This window comes from Mesoplodon bidens, assembly GCF_964165515.1.
Source record: "Mesoplodon bidens genome assembly, chromosome: 13".
Classification (NCBI taxonomy): domain Eukaryota; kingdom Metazoa; phylum Chordata; class Mammalia; order Artiodactyla; family Ziphiidae; genus Mesoplodon; species Mesoplodon bidens.
In genome coordinates this window covers 1,634,656-1,651,627 of record NC_138169.1, presented here as the reverse complement: position 1 = coordinate 1,651,627, position 16,972 = coordinate 1,634,656, and the positions used below count along the sequence as shown (strand labels likewise).

Below are 16,972 nucleotides of genomic sequence, written 5' to 3'. Positions count from 1 at the left end.
GACTGAATGAGCTAACACTTGTAACACGGAACAGAGCCTGGAAGCGTAGTTGTTAGGACGATTTGTTCGCCCTAAGAGGGCGCATCCACATCGGCCTCAAACCACCCCCGGCCTCAAACCACCCCCGAGTTGGCAGCGGGGAACCGGGCTCCCGGCGCCAGGCCCCGCCCTCCCCGCCCCGAAGCCCCGCTCAGTCCCGCCCCTGACACCAAGCTCCGCCCCAAGCCGCCTCGGCCCGCCTCCCCCAGAAGTACTTTTGTCCACGTCCGGCCGCCGTCCGGCCGCGCGCTCCGCTTCCGCCTTCGCCCACGTGGTCCGGCTCCGGCTCAGTCCGCGGCTCCGTGAGTGGGGCCGGGTCGGGGCGCGCCCCACTAGTCCCGGCGGGGGTGGCCGGGGTCTCCCCGATTCCCGAGGGAGAGCCGGCTGGGCGAGGCGAGAGGACGAGGGGGGAGCAGGAGGGACTGGGGAGGTCAGAGGTCAGCCTGGGGGTCAGGGACGTCTTAGGTTATCCGCGGGCGGGGCTGGAGCGTGAGAGGGTCCCGGGAAGGTTAGCGTTCACAAGGGGTGGGGCTGGAGCGTGGCCGTGGTCGGAGTTAAGGAGGGGCGGGCTGGTGTGTAGGGGCCCCGGGGAGGTTAGGGGTCTAGAGGGCCCGGTGGGTGCGTACTGGGGGAGGTCACGGGTCGGGCGCGTGCCCCCCCGCCCCTCCCGCGTCTGCATGGGGCTCCCCAGCCTGCGGGCGGCGGCCTGGGCCCTGAGGAGAGCCTGCGGACCGTGGACCCCGCGCCTGGGACCGCGCCTCCTCTGGTAATGACAGTGCACTTGTCCGTGACCCCAGGGTAGCACGCTGACCCCCACTGAGCCCGACTGCATGCCCGGCAAGCACCAGCCCTGCTGTCACTGCTCCATTTCCGGGACAGTGAAACCGAGGCCAAGTTGGTGGTTGGGCAAGATCTACAGTTAGCGCCCAGCTGGGATCTGGACTCGGTGGTCAGCCCAGGGTGTCTACTGGACCATGCTGCCACCGTCAGTCTTTCACTGGGCCGCTTCCTTCTGTGTTTTGCTCACACCCCACCCCTCCTCGCCACCGTGTCTTTTCAGTTTGCCCCCCATGGCAGGGAATGGGGAGGCCCCCATGCCCGTGGGGACCAAGCAGGAGCAGGACAGGAAGGCCCGGCGTGGCTGGCAGGGCACGGCCAGGATCTGGGAGGAAACAGAGCAGCAGGCGAAAAAGCTCAAGAGCAGCGAGGACGGGGAGCAGCACAGGAAGCTGCCCAAGCGGAAGATCGTGCTGCTCATGGCCTATTCCGGGAAGGGCTACCACGGCATGCAGGTGAGGGCGCCCGCGGGCCCGGGCAGCTCTGACTTCTCTCGAGGCCCATGTGCTTGGGGCAGGGACCTCGGAGTGACAGTTACCCAGTGAGCCATCTTGGGAAGTGGCAGAAAGCGGGGGTCTCATTCTTCACCTCCTTTACCGTGTGGGTCCCATCAGGCAAGATTTAGATTCACACTGAAGCAGCCTTGAGCCCTGTTTCATCCATGCATTGCTTGGGGGGGGGGCGGGGGGGAGATGTGCATGAGTCTCCCAAGGTGGTTAAAGGCCCAGGCCTGCCGATGGCCAGAGGCGGCAAGTGACTCGAGCTCTCAGTCCGTCGTTTCCTCATCTTTCTGATCACAGTGCTGACCCTATAGGGCGTGAAGGGCCATTAGGCTGACCGATACCGCACACTAGAACTGGGGCAGCGCCAGGGGTGCTCAGAAGAGGCAGCTGTTACTCTTCGTTAGACACGTGAAGGTGACAGTTGTGGGTACGCAGGCACGTGAGAACTCCCTGCCCAACCCAGCCCTGTGACCCTTTCCTGAAAGGCACAAGAGCCCCCGTACCCCAGCAGACGCACGTAGATCTTCTTCTTGTTCCTTGTGGCCAGCGTTGTGGCTCTTACACTTTGGTGCCTTGTTCTTTAAACTTCTGTAAGCTTGACTCGCAGGGAGGAATTCCCTGCTGTGTAGAGTGTCTAACTGAAGCGGGAGTTGAAGGAAACAGTGCCCAACCTTACCAGGTGCTGTGGTCACCTTTGCTGTAAATAGTAGTAGTAATGAGATACTTCGTATCCTATTTTAGTATTTTTTATTAAGTATAGGGTTGCACCCGTGAAACCCATTTGGTGACCTTTGATGACCACGGGTAGATTGTGACAGTGGTGGAAACAGTGCTTCGGTCTCACTTAGTGGAACAAATAAACCACCTCTGCTGCTCTTTGCGGGTGTTTAAATGCTTTTTGGTTTGAGGCTGACTGATTACGTGTGTTGTTGCCTTATGCGCTGTCTTGAGAATTTTGCCTGTGTCTCATCATCTTCTGTTTGCCTCAGTTTCCCCATTAGGGGAATGGATGGGGGGTAGAGGGTGACGGTAGCTCACAAGGTGACGGAAGGACACAGCGGGATGTGGGGAAGGGTTGTTATCCCCGTTTCTTAATATCCATTCCGATCGCGGGAGGAGCATTTGTAGCTTCTTGCTGAGTAAAGGGATTGGACTTAAGCTGCGGTGGGGACTGTGAGGTAGACTTTGGGAAGAACCTGCCCCCTGTGGTGCGTCTTGGCGAAGTGCTTGTCGCCCTGTGTCCCTTGCTTTGCAAAGATTTTCTTTGACAACGTCAGGGTGGTGATCTCACTGATGTCACAGGGTCCTGCAGGCCCTGGACTGTGATTGCACTTCATCCGCACCCACTAGGTGCTGGCAGCACCCTGGGGTGGCTTCCTCCTCCAGCAGGGGGGGCCTGCCTCCCTGTAGTGATGCAGGAGGGCCTGCTCCCTGCTGTGGTGAGGGAGGGAGACCCTGGGGTGATGAGGGAGGGGAGTCCCTCTTTGGCCGGGTGCAACAGACAGATGGGTCTCCAGCAGGAGGGTGCTGGTCTCACATCTGACCAGGTAGGGGGAAATGATGTCTCAGGTGATGCCCGCTGTCAGCTGCCCAGGGTGGGAAGTTTCTAGGACTGTGGGCACCCACAGGTGGCTCTCCTGCTTCCCACAGGTCGGGGGACGAGCTGCAGGGTCTCTCCATGCCCACAGGTGCGGTCCCCACCTGCCGGGTGCGGGCACAACGCACATGCCCCTACCTGGATCGGCCGTGGCCCAGGGCCCCTACTGGGGGTGGTGACTGAGTGAAAAACAAGTTTTCCTCTCTTTTCCTCAGAGGAACGTTGGGTCCTCGAAATTCAAGACCATCGAAGATGACCTGGTGTCCGCCCTGGTCCAGTCGGGTTGTATTCCTGAGAATCACGGGGAGGACATGCGGAAGATGTCCTTTCAGCGCTGCGCCCGGACGGACAAGGTAGGTGCCGTCCCCACATCCCCTGCAGGTGCAAGCGGCACCGAAGCCGCCGGTCTGTGGTGTGTGTGTGTCCTCGTCCCACTTTCCATCTCAGCGCCTTTATCTCTCAAGATTCTCTTGGTCACAAATGACAGATGCACAGCTCAGACTAGTGTCAGTGGAAAGAAAGTTGTTGCCTCGGGTGGCCAGGAAACTGGGGCATTTCTGGCCCAGGTGTGGCTGGACCTAGGTGCTCAGGGCCACGAGGTCTGGCGTCCTCTCCGTCTGTGCTTTCTCCTCCGTCACTCCTGTGGGTGGCACGGTGGCCACGACATCTGCCTTAGATCCATCCATCTCAGGCTCGCGACACAAGTAGGACCGTGTGGCCGCAGAGGCCTGCCATGCGTGTGATGTTAAACTTCCTAGGAGCCACAGCCAAAAGGGAAAAAGGAAACAGGTGACGCTGGGTTTTGTTATCAATTTTATTTAACTTAGTGTGTCCAAGGTAGTCGCTTTTCAACGTGTAATCAATATAAAAAGCGATGAACGGGAAATAGTTTCCGTTGTGCGTGTGTGAGTGCCACGTCTTTGGAGCCCCGCGGGAGTTGCACACCCAGGAGTCTCGGGGGGCCGTGACCCAGCACTGTCCATTCACGCTCATGAGATTGAGTCCTGCTGTCTGGTTGGCTCTCCCACCGTCCCAGGCCAGTCGCTGGCTGGTCCCACCCTGGCATATTCCCAGGTGTGGGGCTGGTGCGAGCAGGGGCTCCCCACAGAGGAACGGAGGGTGTCGCCGAGGCAGGTGGGACAACCAGCCACGGAGAACGTAAAGCTCTCCCCCAGGAGATAAAAAACCCAAAGTGCCCGTGCACCTTTGAGCCTGCTCTCTCAGACCCGGGCCCTGAAATCATCTCTCCGGCCACCTAAGGTCACTGGGAGTCTGTGGTACATGTAGCTTTTTGCAGGTCAGGGTCCCGGGAATCTGAATAACGTTGAGTTTCAAAGGTACAGCGTCCCCTGGGATCCACAGGCCCAGGCCAGAACCCCGGAACCAGAGCTACCGCACAGACAGCTAAGAACAAAAACAGGCGCCTGGCAGTCTCGTGGGTGATCCAGTCACATGGTAGTTGGTCCAGGTAAAGAGTACCGGGGCTATTCGTGGTGTTTGTTTTCTTTTTAACTTTCCCACTTACAGCTCTCTGGTTGTTTTCAAGGCAGAAGAAAAGTAAACATTTGCCTGAGCTAATGAAGACAGCATTTCCAAATACAGGGCTAGCATTTATTTCAGTTTTCACTGTTACTAGAGATGGTTTTATTCGAATATGTTTTCCTTCTTACATTTTGGGAAATCTAGAAAACCTTTGATACTAACATCCCCATGGATGAACAAATGATAATATTTTGTTAGTTTTTGTTGCATATTAAAAAAGAAAGTTTCAAGGCGCTGTAATTCACTCCCACACATTTTGCCCATTTAAAGGGTACATTCATTGATTCTAGTCTTTTCTCACAGTTGTGCAGCCATCACCACAGTCAAGCTTAGAACATTTTCGGGCTTCCCTGGTGGCGCAGTGGTTGGGAGTCCGCCTGCCGATGCGGGGGGCACGGGTTCGTGCCCCGGTCTGGGAGGATCCCACGTGCCGCGGAGCGGCTGGGCCTTTGAGCCATGGCCGTTGAGCCTGCGCGTCCGGAGCCTGTGCTCCGCAGCGGGAGAGGCCACAACAGTGAGAGGCCCACATACCACAAAAAAAAAAAAAAAAAAAAAAAAAAGCTTAGAACATTTTCATCATCCCTAAAACTTCCCTGTACCCTTTAGTCATCACCCACTCTCCACCAGCATATCCAGAAAATTCTCATTTCAACGTGTAATCAGGGCTTCCCTGGTGGCACAGTGGTTAGGAATCCGCCTGCCAGTGTAGGGGACATGGGTTCGAGCCCTGGTCCGGGAGGATCCCGCATGACGCGGAGCAGCTAGGCCCGTGTGCCACAACTACTGAAGCCCGCGCGCCTAGAGAGCCCATGTTCTGCAACAGGAGAAGCCACCGCAATGAGAAGCCCGCGCACCGCAACAAAGACCCAATGCAGCCAAAAATTTTAAAAAAACAAAAAAACATGTAATCAATATAAAAAGATAAGCAATGAGATGTATTTCCATTCCTTTTCGTGTGCTGAGACTTTGAGACCTCATTTCAGGACAGCCATTTTATGCCCTCGGTAGCCACTCGTGGCCAGATGCCTCTGTGTTGGAGGGTGTCTGCCTGGGGAACAGTGGATTCGGCCTGTGTTCCATCTCACCAGTTTGTTTTTTGTCTTCCTTCTTTTTTACAAAAATCTCTCCAACTTTTTATTTGGAAAACGTTCAGACCCCCGGAAGTCCCAGGAACGATGCGTGAACACCCTTAGTCTTCCCCTAGACTCGGCAGTGTTAAACTTTTGCCATATTTGTTTTCGTTTTTGTGCCTTTGAATGGAACCATTTGAGAGGAAGTTGCAGACGTCATCACCCTTCACCCCAAAATATGTCGCATGAGCAATGGCGTCCCCTGGCAACTGCTCCGTGTAGCTATCACCCTTGGGAAATTTAACACTGATACACCGTTTCTTATTGCTCCTGTGTCTAACCCAGGGTTGATGGTTCCATTCAGTTGTCATGTCTTTTGAGTTTCCTTCATTTTTTTTTTTAATTAAAATTTTTTTTTCCTATTTCTTTTATTTATTTATTTTTTTGGTTGTGTTGGGTCTTCGTTGCTGCACGTGGGCTTTCTTTAGTTGTGGCGAGCGGGGGCTGCTCTTCATTGCGGTGTGCGGGCTTCTCATTGCGGTGGTTTCTCTAGTTGTGGAGCACGGGCTCTAGGCATGCGGGCTTCAGTAGTTGTGGCACATGGGCTCAGTAGTTGTGGCTCACGGGCTCTAGAGCGCAGGCTCAGTAGTTGTGGTGCATGGGCTTAGTTGCTCCGTGGCATGTGGGATCTTCCTGGACCAGGGCTTGAACCCATGGCCCCTGCTTGGCAGGCGGATTCTTAACCACTGCACCACCAGGGGAGCCCTTGAGTTTCCTTTAAAATGGTCTCCTCACCTCCTTTCTGTCCTTCCTGACGTGATGTTTTTGGATAGTTCAGGCCAGGTATTTTGACGAATGTCCTCAATCTATTTGTCTGATTGTTCTCATGACTAGATTCAGACTAAAGAAATTTTTCAGTGGAGTGTTACATGTGTTACACAGTACTCTATCTTCTTTGCTTACGTTTAAAAAAATCTTTTTAGAAAGTATGACTGTAGTAAACAGAAAGGTGCATACAGTGTCAGTATAAAGTGAAACGGGTGATTCTACGGTGAACGCCTGGATAATCTCCACTCAGGTCAACACGTGGGTCTCTGCCCGCATCCCAGGAGCCCTCCCCGTCCACCTTCCGAATCACACCGCTCCCCTCCCCCAGACCTTACTGCCATATTGCCTTTCATGAAAACTTGCTTTTAGAAAAAAGGTATAACATACAAATGGTAGATGGTACTCTTCTTGAGTGCAGAGCTTGATCAGTTGTACCTGTGTCACTAGCACCCCATCCCCACAGGATACCTGCTGTTGTGACTTAGATGGTGACCTCTTCCTTGCTCAGCTCCAGAGTTCTGTCACCTAAGTTGCATTTTCTTTTTTCCTAAGTCCTTGAGAGTCACATCCAAGGTGGGACTTTATCTCCTGTCTGCAGGATTTCATGTACTTGTTCCCATGTTTTTTGGGCTGTGAAGTTCACCTGTAATATTTTATAAGTTATGTGGCACTCACTCCCTTGTTCTTGTATCTGATTATTCCCTTCAGAGGCACTTCTAAAAGCAGAATTCCTCCACGGAAAGATGTAGCGCGCAGTGTGGTCCTTCTGCTGAAGAGACCAGCTTGCAGAGTGTCAGAGTGTCGTGCTCCAAGTGCAAGGCCCAGCTGGCCCTCCCATGTCTGCTTCCTTTGCAGGGTGTGTCTGCGGCCGGCCAGGTTGTGTCCCTGAAGGTGTGGCTGATTGACGACCTTTTAGAAAAGATTAACAGCCACCTTCCGTCTCACATTCGGATACTGGGTAAGCCTTGCAGCGCTGGGCTGCACACTGGGTGGTGGCCGGTCTCACAGGGACACGAAATTTCTTCTTTCACCGAATTTCTCTGTTGCGGAGATAAGATAAACAGGGTGGTTGCTTAGCAGTTGGTAGGAGTGGTTGTGAGTCAGCTGTAAGAAAGGGTTCAGGATTCCCACCTCCTTCAGAAAGGGACACAGCCAGACAGACTTGGAAAGGCCCTCGGTACAGCATCTTGGTGCTACATATGCCTTGTTTTAACCAAATGCTTGGATATGAAAGTCCAGATTTGATAAAATTAAAACAGGGGCTCTGACTCCCTATTGTAACAGGCCTGATAATGGGATTTCCAGTCTGACCCTCTCTGCCTTTTAAGTGGCATATATGTGCCATTGATAATTAATGTGGTTACTGGGGCGGCTGGGGGTAGCTCTTCTTGCCTTCTGTTCTCTCTGTCCCATTTGTTTCCCTCTTCTTTTTCTCCCTCCTTTTGGATTAATTGATGTTTCTTATCATTGCATTTCATCATCACCTTGGTTAGCTAATGCGATGACTCGCTATGGTTTTTTTTAGTGATTGCTTTGCCGGCCCTTAAAGCAAGGGCTGGCAAAGTCTTTCTGTAGAGGGCCAGGTAGTAAACTATCTGAGGTTTTGTGGCCACATAGATTACTGTCTCTGTTGCATATTCTTCTCCTTTGTTTCTTTTTTTAACCACCCTTTCAGCCTTAGCTCAGAAGTTGTACAGGAACGGCCATGGTTTTGGCCACTGTTTGCCAGCCCCGGGGTCAAAGCATCCATGGGCCAGTTACCACAGCTGCCTTCACGTGAAGCCAGGCCACCTTGCACGCACCTAACACCTGCAGCCATGTACTTGCGCCTCTCCTGCTGTCGTGACGTGTATTTCAGGTCTGCCTGTGTTATCGCCCGCACACTACAGTGTCAGTTTTTCTTTAACCAGAGAATTAAAAACACTTTTCAATGCTTTTTAAAGTTGAAGTATAACCAGTGTACGGTAAACTGCATAGTTCATTATACAATTAAAAAGTTGTGATATGTGTGCACACCTGTGCAACCAGCCCACTTGAGAGAGTCACCCTCTCTGTCACCCCCAGAAGATTGGAACCCTCCCCACGTCCCTCCCACCCCATTTCTCACCAGGCCACCACTGATCTGCTCTCTTTCACTATAGATTGCTTCGTATTTCTAGAGTTTTATGTAAATAGGATCGTATGGAATGGCTTCTTTCACGGAGCCTGGTTAAAGATTCCCACACGCTGTCGGGTGTATCCGGTTTGTTCCTTTCCATTGCTGCGTGGTTTCCAGTTGTTTATCCACTTGCCTGGTGGGGAACGCTGCGGGTGTTTCCAGTGTGGGGCTGTTACAAAAAGAAACTGCCATGAACGTCTGGTCCAAGTATAAATAGGGATCTCAACACAAAGTCACAACCGTTATTTTTGGTTACTTTGCCCACTATTAAATTTATTTTTTAAATGTTTATTTATGTATTTATTTGCTGCACTGCACGGCATGTGGGGTCTCATTCCCCGACCAGGGATGGAAGCCGCGCCCCCTGCAGTGGCAGCACGGAGTCCTAACCGCTGCACCGCCAAGGAAGGCTCTGCATTTATTATTGGCATAACGCGGTTTTATTTTTATTACCCTGTGGTCTTTCTCTGCCTGGTGAGGATAATTCCCTCCTGAAGACCTTCTCCGGGAGCCAATCCTCTGAAAGTCCCGTGTAAGGCCTCTTGACATTCATTCCATGGGGATGTCCTCATGTACGCACAGGTTGTTCCCCACTTCTGCTAAAATAACACCAAAGCCTACACAGTTCGCAGCCGTTAGCACTGCTTACATAACACAACACAGCAAGGCTGTGTTTCCCTCATTAACAGCCCAGCCATGTGGTCGGCTGCCGGCCCCTTTCAGCCTTTTCTTGGCAGTTACGTTCCGCACGACAGAAATTAGGTGCACAAAGCATACCTGTGACGCTCTGTGTCGATGAAATTGGATTCTTAAAGCAAGACAAAACACAAAAATAAGATTACCCCAAATCAAACGCGACAGCAGAGACAGAAGACGGGAAGGGCGGTGCGGATGCAGCCTTGAACTGGCAGCCCCGGCGCGGTGTCCGAATCAGTCCTTGTAACATGAAGCCAAAGTTGGCCTTTAAGTCAGCCTCCTTGTGAGGCTGAGTCCTCGCGACCCCGTCTTGACTTTAGCGTGAGGACAGCCGCGGAGCACGGAGCACCCAGGGCCACAAGGCGCTTCGTGGTCCCCAGTTCCCAGAAACCGCCCCCCCTAACAGTTGTGATTCTTTCCGAAATTTTCTATACAAATACAGACATAATCCGTATGTTTGTGTTTCTCTCCAAAGAGAAATACACACGTAGTTCTTCGTTTTGCTTTTCTTTTTTCACTTAACGGTTAAGAAGTCTGTTGGGAGGCCTGGCCAGGCACAGTGAGCGCCCAGCGGTGCGGCCCCCGGTCCTGGGGACGGGCACCTGCTCTGCGGGGCTGCTTCCGGTTCATTCTGCAAATGTCTAAGAGCTGTTGATCGTTTCCCTGTTGCTGGACTTTTTAAGTTGTTTCCAGTTCTTTTGCTGTTTGAACACACTGCTGTCCCTGGCCTCACCTGCAGGATGGCTTCTGATCCAAGGCTTCTGGGTCGGGGTCACCGGCTGGTGCTTTAGTCCGCGTGGGTCCCCCAGGATCCGTGAGGCGAGCAGGGTGTCCCGCACCTCGGGGTTTGGCTGAGGGTTTAGCGCACGGAGCCGGGGCCCCCTCGGGCTCGTCCGGGTTCGGCAGGTGACGTGCCGGCACTCAGACCTGCTCCGGGTGTCGTTGGTCCTCATGGCCTCCTCTGCCCCCAGGACTGAAGAGGGTCACGGGCGGCTTCAACTCCAAGAACAAGTGCGACGCCAGGACCTACTTCTACATGCTGCCCACGTTCGCCTTTGCCCACAAGGACCGCGACGCGCAGGACGAGACGTACCGGCTGCACGCGGAGACGCTGGGGCGTGTGAACCGGCTCCTGGCCTGCTACAGGGGCACCCACAACTTCCACAACTTCACCTCGCAGAAGGGGCCCCGCGAGCCCAGCGCCCGGCGCTACATCCTCGACATGTTCTGCGAGGAGCCCTTCGTGCGCGAAGGCATGGAGTTTGCGGTGATCAAGGTCAAGGGCCAGAGCTTCATGACGCACCAGATCAGGAAGATGGTGGGGCTGGTGGTGGCCATCGTCAAGGGCTACGCGCCCGAGAGCGTGCTGGAGCGCTGTTGGGGGGAGGCCAAGGTGGACGTGCCCAAGGCGCCAGGGCTCGGCCTGGTCCTGGAGCGGGTGCACTTCGAGAAGTACAACCAGCGCTTCGGCCACGACGGGCTGCACGAGCCGCTGGACTGGGCACGGGAGGAGGCTGAGGTCACGGCCTTCAAGGAGCAGCACATCTACCCCACGATCATCAGCACCGAGCGCCACGAGAGGTCCATGGCCCAGTGGCTGAGCACCCTGCCCGTGCATGACTTCAGCGCCACTGCCCACGCGGCCGCTGGCCCGGGCACCAAGGTGGGGCTGGCGCCACGGGGGCTGGGGGTCAGGGGAACCACGGGGGCTGGCGCTGGCCCTTCCAGGAGCTCAGCCAAGCACTTGTCCACATCTGTCATTGTCCGTGGCTAAGCTTAAACCCACTCTGCCCCCTGTCATTGTACCCATTGTGTAGATGAGCAAGCTGAGGCACCAAGAGGCCTGTCGCTGCCCCGGGGTCACAACAGTGGGAGGAGCAGGGCCAGGGCATAGGACCTGGTGGCCGGCTCCCCTGCTCTGCGCTCAGTGACGCTGGGTGAGGGACGTGCTCGGTGGCCGTCCTCCCGTGTGTGAGGTGGAGGTGCCAGTAGGACGTCCCCCTCTGGCTGATGCTGCTGGGCAGTTGGCACGTACCTGGCTCCAGAACATGGGGTAGCTTGACAGGCGCCAGGGACGCTGAGCGGCCAAGCGTCGTTCTCCTCGCCCTCTGGGCGGCGTTCCCGTCCAGGCCCGCGGTGCCCTCCTCCGTCTGGGAGGGGACGCAGGCTGTGCTTTGGGCTCCGCTCCCCTGGAGCCCTGCTGTCCGATACCGACCAGGGACCTGGCTCAGAGTGTGATCCGTCTGTGGGTTAACTGCCAACCTTATGTATGTCAGAAGGAGAGCGTCCACGATTGGAGGTGCTGGAGCTGAAAGTTAACATTTTACTTTAGTTCTCAATTCTTTACCCTGGGGCGAGGGAGGTCCCCAAAGCCATGTTCTCTCACGGTGTCCCAGCAGGCTGTCAAAGGGTGAGATTCGCACCTGGAGCTCTGGGAGATTTCTTCCCATTACCTAGATATCTAGAAAAACACTGTCCTTCCTCCCCAACCCGTGTGCGTACAGGTAAGGGGGGCAAGCAAGGTGGGCCAGGCGTGAGAAAGGCAGGGGTTGTGGGTCGGATGGTGAATTCCAGGCAGCGTCGGGGAGGAGACAGGACTTGGTGGAGACTGAGAAACAGCAGGGCTCTCGTTCCACCAGAAGGGCCCCTGCAGCTCAGCGCCAGCCAGTGGAGGGTGGGCCTGAGCGTTGTCGGAGCTTACCTTTTCTCAGGAGAAACTGGGATTCCAGACTTGTATGTGAAATAGTCCACTCTTTAAATGGTGGTGGTTATTAATTTTCCCAGCACTGTGAGGCCAAACGGAGCACGTGTACAGATGGGACCTGGGGGCCAGGCTTGCTCTCTGCCTGATTCCCACAGACAGAGAGAGGCCTCTGACCGTCTGCCGTCTTTATATAGCGCTGAGGGGCTTGCACTTGACCAGCTTTGCAGTAGATCAGTTTTATGTCCCCAAGGTCATTGGAGCCTCTGGGAGCTGGAGGAGCCCGGTGAAGACCCCCTCTGGTCCCCAGCCCTTGGCTTTGCCTGTTCAAGACAGGTTCTTGAATCAGTGAAGAGGAAGCCGGGGTGAGGCTGAGCCTCGCCCTGGGCAGCCCCCGAGCAGGGGAGCCCTCTCCGGGCAGCGTGCTCCCCAACAGCCGTTTCCTGTCTGCTCTCGCTCTGCAGGTCCCCCGCCCCCTGGAAGGCAGTGACGGGGACGGGGACAGTGACTGAGCTGGCCCACGACACGCACGCCGGGACCTGCCAGCCTGCCTCGCCCCGACGGGACGGCCCGCGCCGGCCTCCTCAGCTCAGGATCCTGAGACCTGCATCACTGAGTTTCCGTCACAGGGAGAACCTGCTGCGAGTCTATTTTCAGCTCACGCGTTGACTACACACAACTCAGCATGTAAAGACACTATTTTTTTAAAGAAGCGATTTTCTTATTAAATAAGTACAAACCTTGCTTAGTCACTTCTTTTACCTTTTTCTCAGTCTTTTCCACGGGTCTTTCACCGAGAGAGGTGCAAGGGAGCACCGTGTGCTGTGTCAGCAGCAGACTGGAGCGGTGGGAACGGGTGACCTGGCGGGGGCGCGTGCCTGGGCGGAGGCTGGAGCGGGCGGGACAGCGGGCGGCTCCTGGCAGGACTGGCTGTCAGGCTGTCAGGGTGGGGCTCGGCGGCCCGGCGAGCGGCGCAGACCAGAACAGAACGGGGGCCGTCGGGCCAGGGGTAGCAGTCCCCAGTGCTGGAGGACACGGGCTCCTTCTGGGTGTCCACCTGGCCCCCTGCGGCACGCAGCTTTCATCCTGGTCCGTGCATCCCTGGCGCCGTCCGTGTTCCGGGCGGGAGGGAGGAGGGAGGGCAGAAGGAAGGGGCACAGCGTTGCCTGTCCCGTAGCGAGAGCCCTCCTGGACGTCCCGCCAGCGGCCTCATCCCCTCGCTGGCCAGAGGTGTGTCACGTGGTCACTTCCAGCTGCAAGGGGGGCAGGGAAATGCTTTTAAGTGGCGCCCTGCGGAGGCTACGCTCTGTTACCAAGGAAGAGGGGTCAGGCGGGGGTCTGCTGCAGGAGACGCGTGGTGTGTGTGCACGTGGGACGCACGCGTGCACGTGGTGTGTGAGCAGTTTGTGCACGTTTCTGTGATGTGATTGTCGGTGACGTGTCTGCATGGGTACGTGTGCACGTGTGATGTATGTGCAAATGCCGTATGGTGGGTTGCACACGTGTGTACAACGTGGCTGGGCAAATCTCCTCGAGGGAGCACTCCCTTTCGGAGAACAGAGCCGGTGGGGTGAGTAGAATCGGGAAGACTGGCAGTGACCTGGGGGAGAGGCCAAGTGAGGTGTGCCTTCGGGTCCGAGAAACCTTAGCGAGTGGTTGCCGCTGCCCGGTGGCCTGGGGCTGGGACAGGAGGGAGGGTTCGAGGCTGACTTGGGCTTTGGGTTTTAGGAATTGATGAGCTAGCTGGGCCATTAACAGGTGGCGTGATTAGGAACAGGATGGGCTTGAAGGAGAAATATTGGGGCTTGGCTTTACGCATGTTAATTTTACCTGTGATAGGGCTTTTTAAGTCACTTCCCAGGGCAGAAAGTAACCTAAGAACTGCTGGGATCGTGGGCTTCTCCCCATGAAATGTTACATGGTCTTGGTTTCAGGGTCAAATTGTAGACAATTCCCAAGTGTGACTCCAGGCAATTAGTGAGTGAGTCTTGTTTTGTTTTTTAGCAAAGAACAAACTCCTTTCTTTAAAAAAAAAAATTATTTATTTTCTTGGCTGCATCGGGTCTTAGTTGCGGCACACGGGATCTTCGTTGAGGCATGTGGGACCTTTCCTTGCAGAGCGCTGGCTTCTCTCTAGTTGCAGGGCGCGGGTTTTCTCTCTCTAGTTGAGGCGTGTGAGCTCAGTAGTTGTGGTGCAAGGGCTTAGTTGCCCCGCAGCCTCTGGGATCTTAGTTCCCCGACCAGGGATCGAACCCACGTCCACTGCATTGGAAGGCAGATTCTTTACCACTGGACCGCCAGGGAAGTCCCTGGGTGACTCATTTTAATCACCTTGGAGGATCCATGGGTATGTGATATTTTAAAATATGTACTTGGAGGGAATTCCCTGGTGGTCCAGTGGTTAGGACTCCACACTTCCACTGCAGGGGGCATGGGTTCGATCCCTGGTCGGGGAATTAAGATCCTGCATGCTGCATGGCACGGCCAAAAAAATAAATAAAATAAAATAAAATATGTACTTGGAAAAACAGAGTACAAAAAAACAGAAGTTGCCGTCCCTCCCTAATTCCCAGTGTCTCTCCATAGGCCCCTACTCTTACTTTTTTCTTGTGACTTCCAGAGATCTCTGTGCATACGTGAGCATGTCTGACCCTTGTCTTCACACAGACGGTGGTGGTCTTTGCCGTCACAGAAGTCTGTGTCATTCTTGCTGGTGGCCCACAGTGTACGCCGTCCAGACTACTCAGCCTGCTGGTGGACATGTGTCCAGCCTTTGATTTTGCACACAATGACCGTCCCTATACATCCTTGTCCACGTGTGAGCATCCCTAGATGCAGACTCGGTGGTCTTGCGGGGTTCTAATGCCTACCTAGTTCTGACAGCCCCTGTCCACCGTACAAGTGTTTCCTGGGATCCCTGCCGGTATGATATGACAATGCCTGTTCCCCCACTCTCCACAACGCCAGGGAGCAAACCTGATCTTGGGGCCGGCCTTCTTTTGGGCCTCGTGCCCCTTCCCTGAGTGGGGAAGCACACTCAGGAGAAAGTCAGAGTCAGGGGCCTGCATAGTCGGGGTCTCACTTGTCAGCAACTGAGACTGAGTCTGGCTGATTTAAACAGAAAAGCAGGGCTCCCCTGGTGGCGCAGCGATTAAGACTCCGCCTGCCAATGCAGGGGACATGGGTTCGAGCCCTGGTCTGGGAAGATCCCACATGCTGTGGAGCAACTAAGCCTGTGCGCCACAACTACTGAGCCTGCGCTCTACAGCCCGCGTGCCACAGCTACTGAGCCTGTGCTCTAGAGCCCGTGCTCCACAACAAGAGAAGCCACCATAATGAGAAGCCCGCACACCTCAAGGAAGAGTAGTCCCTGCTCAAACAAAGACCCAACACAGCCAAAAATAAATAAATAAAATAAATTAAAAAACAAAACAAAAACAGAAAAGCACTGTATCCCCCCGATGCAGGAGGGCAAGCAGAGCCTGAGCTGGCACCTCCTTCCCCTGCCCCAGTCCTGGCTGAGGGAGGAGCTTGGCGGCCCATCATGCCAGCCTTCCCCGGCTGCCCCGCAGATTCCCACATTGGCCAGCGTGTAAGATGTGCACAGGAATCAACCATCCAAGAAAACAGTGGGAAAATCATTTAACGTTTTTTTTTAAATTGAAGTATAGTTAGTTTACAATATTCTATAAGTTGCAGGTATACAATATAGTAGTTCACAGTTTTGTTTTGTTTTTTTTGCGGTGCGCGGGCCTCTCACTGTTGTGGCCTCTCCCGTGGCGGAGCACAGGCTCCGGACGTGCAGGCTCAGCGGCCATGGCTCACGGGCCCAGCCGCTCCGTGGTATGTGGGATCTTCCCGGACTGGGGCACGAACCCGTGTCCCCTGCATCGGCAGGCGGACTCTCAACCACTGCGCCACCAGGGAAGCCCGCGGTTCACAGTTTTTAAAGCTTACATTTAAGCAGTTTTGATCTGTGTGTATTGAAACTGCAGTTTGAGAGGGTCTATGAGGGAAAATGTTACAGTCTGCTTCTGGAAACGGAAACCACTCTGCAGATTTAGTTGGGCAGACATTTTCTACAGGAAATTTGGGGCTTGTGCATTGTTGGAGGGGCCTAATAACCTGGTTTGGACTGGGTCTCCTGGAATGACTCCCAAAACAAAACAGAACTGACCCCCCCCCCCAAGGCACCTCCAGTTGCTGATACTGCCTCTGGAGCCGAGAGGGATGGGAGGACCCAGGACCCCCAATAGCCCCACACTTGGAGATGTGTTATGGCAGGCCCAGAGCTGCGTCCAGGGTCAGGGATTCAGGTCAAGAAGCTACCCACCACTGGACCTCCCTTACAGGAGAGACTCAAATTTGTCAACTCATATTCGTCAGCAAGTGCAGCCAGGAGCAGCAGGAAGGAGGGCACCTCCCCGCCACCCCCAGTCATGCACAGATGCAGCAAGCCGGAGGGGCCCAAGTCTTGGCTGGGGCTCTGACCTCCAAGGAATCTGGCAGGTGTAGTTTTTAACTTTCTAACTTTGCTAAGTAGGAGGGTGGAGTGAAGATTGAAAGGGCCTCCCTACCAGTACTTAGAAACATGAAATCACTCCCCCCCTTCATCCAACTCATTTTATCCCTTTCATGTCCCTCTCCTGTCTCCCTTTTATAGTCAAGCTTTTTTTTCTCTTTAGAATTTTCTGTGTGTTTAATATCAGAGAGGATATTTGCATCTGCTTTTTGCTGAGTTGATCACTTTAGCCTGCATTTCTTTTTTAAAGATAGATTTCTGATTGAGATATAATTCATGTACCACAAAACTCACCCTTCCAAAGTGCACAATCCAGTGGTGTTCAGTAAATTCACGAAGTTGTGCAACCATCAGCACTCCCTAATTTCACCTTTTTCATCAACCTTGAAAGGAAACCCTGCATCCAGCTGCTGTCATTCCAATCCCCTCCCTCCAGCCCCTGGAAACCAGCATCTACTTTCCATCTCTATGGATTTGCC

At 54.5% G+C, this 16,972-nt stretch overlaps 1 protein-coding gene across 2 annotated transcripts; it reads left to right on the top strand.

The window, feature by feature from the left end:
- The first annotated feature begins 241 nt into the window (after positions 1 to 241).
- PUS1 (pseudouridine synthase 1) lies at positions 242 to 12,714 on the top strand. Of its 2 annotated transcripts, none has more exons than XM_081252279.1 (6): positions 242 to 341; positions 1,100 to 1,331; positions 3,192 to 3,329; positions 7,272 to 7,374; positions 10,242 to 10,933; positions 12,436 to 12,714. In XM_081252279.1, exons 2-6 carry the CDS (start codon positions 1,110 to 1,112, stop codon positions 12,481 to 12,483), a joined length of 1,203 nt encoding a protein of 400 aa, XP_081108405.1. In that variant the 5' UTR covers positions 242 to 341; positions 1,100 to 1,109; the 3' UTR covers positions 12,484 to 12,714. The 2 variants fall into 2 exon arrangements, with proteins under 2 accessions (XP_081108405.1, XP_081108404.1); XM_081252278.1 differs by lacking the exon at positions 242 to 341 and adding an exon at positions 348 to 805.
- Positions 12,715 to 16,972: the final 4,258 nt, after the last annotated feature.

Bases quoted from the DNA above. Each gene is read 5' to 3' on its own strand.
- PUS1 (XM_081252278.1), top strand. From the start codon at position 717: ATGGGGCTCCCCAGCCTGCGGGCGGCGGCCTGGGCCCTGAGGAGAGCC. The intron at 1,332-3,191 runs GTGAGGGCGCCC...TCTTTTCCTCAG, and splicing joins AGGGCTACCACGGCATGCAG to AGGAACGTTGGGTCCTCGAA. The intron at 7,375-10,241 runs GTAAGCCTTGCA...CTCTGCCCCCAG, and splicing joins GTCTCACATTCGGATACTGG to GACTGAAGAGGGTCACGGGC.